We start from the raw sequence: 3,201 nt of genomic DNA on the forward strand, positions 1-3,201 counted from the left end.
TATTTTTCCTGAAATACATCTTAGTACATATTTTAGGTTTGCACTTAAACAATTTTTTATTCTAGTATAAATTATATATTCTAGTGTAAAGTTATAAAAATTAGAGATAAACCTAATATGTTAAAATTTTGTAGGAAGGAATTCTGGAAGAGTGTATAGGTAGTAAATAGTAGTGCTATGTATTCATAAAATATGTTTTATTTATGCAATATTATCCTTAGATATCCTACTATTATGCTTATTATCAAAACCTAACCATTTTACAAAAAAAAAATGTCCCCTTTCGTTTTAACACTTTTTCAAATAATTTTAAAATAAATGTCTGAATATTTCACTTTTTGAAGCTGAAGTTCATAAAATCCTCCTTTAATATCTTGATTATTTTCATCTTGTATCAAGTATGTAACTGTATTGGTAAGTTGCACTTTAATTCTTTGTTCAAGTCATGATCAGCTGATTGTGTTTCTACTGAAAATTCAAAATCAATAATTTGATTAATAGGCCTTCTCCATGTCTTAAAGGTATTTAAAGGCATTACACTTAAGGCATTTAAAGTAGGTATAAAAACAAAATAACTCTTAGGACCAATTTTTTATGAACTATTCCTTTTATCCATGAAGGTTTGTTAGAAATTCTATAATCCCTAATAGCAACACAATCTCCTGCAGTATACATTTTATTTCTGCTACCCTTAAAATATTTACATTGATTTTCCTGACTTTTACATATTTTGCTAAGATCTGATTCAAAATTATTCTTATTATTACTAAGATTTATTAAATTACTACTTTCTACAATATTTACATTATTATTTAAAAAATCCAAAGTACTTCTTAAATTTCTTTGAAACATAAGATTAGCTGGGGATTTGCCTGTAGAACAGTGGGGTGTAATTCTGTATGTTAAAAGAAAATTATTTAAACTACGATTTAATTCTGGCAATGAAGTCCTCTTTACCACTTTTAATAGAGCTTGTTTAACTGTTTTAACAGCATTTTCGGCTTGACCATTCGATGCTGGATGAAAAGGTGGAATTTCTTTAAATTCTATTTTATTTTTCCTTAAGAATGTTTGAAATTCACTTGATTTAAAGGTAGTGGCATTGTCAGAGACTAAAGAAAAGGGTAAACCAAATCTAGAAAAATTATCCCACAGAATATTAATTTTTGTACTTGATTTAATGTTAGGTGTAATAATAGCTTCTAGCCATTTTGTATGAGCATACACTAAAACTTAAATATATTTATCAAAAATTGGACCCAAAAAATCAATATGAACTCTTTCCCATGGTCTTTCAGGATAATCCCCAATCAGGTTTTTTAATACTATTTTAGGAGGTTCACTTCTAGTTTTTAAACAATATTCACAAGACTTAACTAAATTTTCGGCCACCAAACGTAGGAACGAGCCAAGCTTGTTGTTTTGACCATACCAAAATGAGCAGAATGTAATTGTTTTAAGATATATTTTTGTAAGGTACTAGGAATAACCACTTTGTGGCCCAGCATCAAACATCCATCGGTTACACTAAAATTGTTTTTATAATTAACAAAAGGTTTAAACAAAAATGATACCTTTTTCGGCCAACCCTTATTTACATATTTACAAATTTCTACTAGTACTTTGTCGTGCTGAGTTTCATTTTTGATCTGTTCCCAGGCAACAGGCAAATCAGTGTTAGAAGCAATAAAATTCAAATATGAACTTTCAATGTCATACTCTTTTAATTGCTCTTTTAAAGGTAAACGAGAAAAATAGTCAGTAGTATTATTTCTTGATTCAACATACTCTATATGAAAAACAAAATTTGAAAGTATTAAAGCCCAACGTTGCAATCTGTTAGTGGCAAGTGGAGGAATCCCTTTTTTATTGCCAAATAAAGTCACTAGACACTTGGCATCGGTTTTAATAGTGAATTTCCTACCATAAAGATACTGATTTTTGAAGAGACGCCTCTTTTTCAACTTGAGAATATTTTTGCTGACAACTTGACAAAGTTAAGGGTGCAAAACTAATAGGTTTTTCCTCATTATTAATTACATGTGAAATCATGGCACCAACACCATAAAAAGAGTTATCAACTATCAATTTCACTGGTAATTCTGGATTATAATGCTCCAAAACAGGTGTTGCACTAATTATATTTTTAACTTTATTATATGCCCTAGTACATTCTTCGGACCAATTAAATTGCATGTTTTTCTTAAGCAAATTGTACAAAGGTTGAAGTACTGAGGCAGCATTAGGTATAAATTTATTGTAAAAATTAATGAAGCCTAAAAATGATCTAAGTTGTGTTATATTTTGAGGTATTGGAGCTTAGACAATTGCTTTAACTTTATCTTTACTTGTTTTAAGTCCATATTTATCAATAGTGTAACCCAGATAATGTACTGACTTTGTAAAAAGTTCGCATTTGTCTAATGCTACTGTAAGACCACTTTTTTGTAACCTATCAAGAACTAATTCAATTTTTTCTAAATGAGAAACCCTGTTTTTTCCAGTAATTAAAATATCATCCAAAAAACAAACAACCCCATCTAAACCTGCCAATAATTGCTCCATTATTCTCTGAAACATTGCCGGTGCACTGGCAACACCAAAAGGCAACCGGTTATACATAAATAATCCTTTATGGGTATTAATTGTTGTTAATTTTTTTGATTCGTCATCTAATTCAATTTGCTGATATGCCTGAGAAAGATTAATTTTTGAAAACTCAATTCCCCCTTGTAATTTAGCAAATAATTCATCAATACGAGGCAAAGGATACTTATCAATTAATAAAACAGGATTAAGAGTAATTTTGTAATCACCACAAATCCTAATGGATCCATTTTTCTTGACAACTGGTACGATGGGTGTCGACCAACTGCTGTATGATACTGGGCTCAAAATGTTTTCCGAAATGAGTCGATCTAGTTCAGCTTCGACTCCTCTGCATAGGGCAAAAGGCACGGAACGGGCTTTGCAAAATTTAGGCTTGGCTCCATCCTGCATGTCTAGTCGCAGTTTACCTCCAGTAAATTTACCTAAATGAGAAGAAAATACTTTAAAAACTTTCTTGACAACATTTGTTTAATTTCAGCTACATCAGTTACATCTTCAGGTTTGAGTAAGTTTCCTTTCTTATGTTCAAAATTATTTTTTATACTAGTTACACCTAAATTAAATAAATTAAAGAAATCTCTCCCTAATAAC

General features: G+C 30.0%; 1 protein-coding gene across 1 annotated transcript; it reads right to left on the reverse strand.

Annotated features, from left to right (window-relative positions):
- Positions 1–1,376: 1,376 nt before the first annotated feature.
- On the reverse strand, positions 1,377–3,000 carry LOC115882115 (uncharacterized protein K02A2.6-like). Its single transcript, XM_030899960.1, has 3 exons — positions 2,349–3,000; positions 1,925–2,276; positions 1,377–1,527 (listed from the first exon to the last, which is right to left on the reverse strand). Exons 1-3 carry the CDS (start codon positions 2,998–3,000, stop codon positions 1,377–1,379), a joined length of 1,155 nt encoding a protein of 384 aa, XP_030755820.1.
- Positions 3,001–3,201: the final 201 nt, after the last annotated feature.

This window comes from Sitophilus oryzae, unplaced genomic scaffold (genome assembly GCF_002938485.1).
Source record: "Sitophilus oryzae breed Bouriz unplaced genomic scaffold, Soryzae_2.0 scaffold_175_pilon_pilon, whole genome shotgun sequence".
NCBI classification, from domain to species: domain Eukaryota; kingdom Metazoa; phylum Arthropoda; class Insecta; order Coleoptera; family Curculionidae; genus Sitophilus; species Sitophilus oryzae.

Excerpts from the sequence above, each read along its gene's own strand:
- LOC115882115 (XM_030899960.1), bottom strand. The coding sequence starts at position 3,000 with ATGCAGGATGGAGCCAAGCCTAAATTTTGCAAAGCCCGTTCCGTGCCT. Across the intron at positions 2,277-2,348 it reads TAAATATGGACTTAAAACAA|GCTTCATTAATTTTTACAAT; the intron begins GTAAAGATAAAG and ends GATCATTTTTAG. Across the intron at positions 1,528-1,924 it reads CAAAAATCAGTATCTTTATG|TGTAACCGATGGATGTTTGA; the intron begins GTAGGAAATTCA and ends AAACAATTTTAG.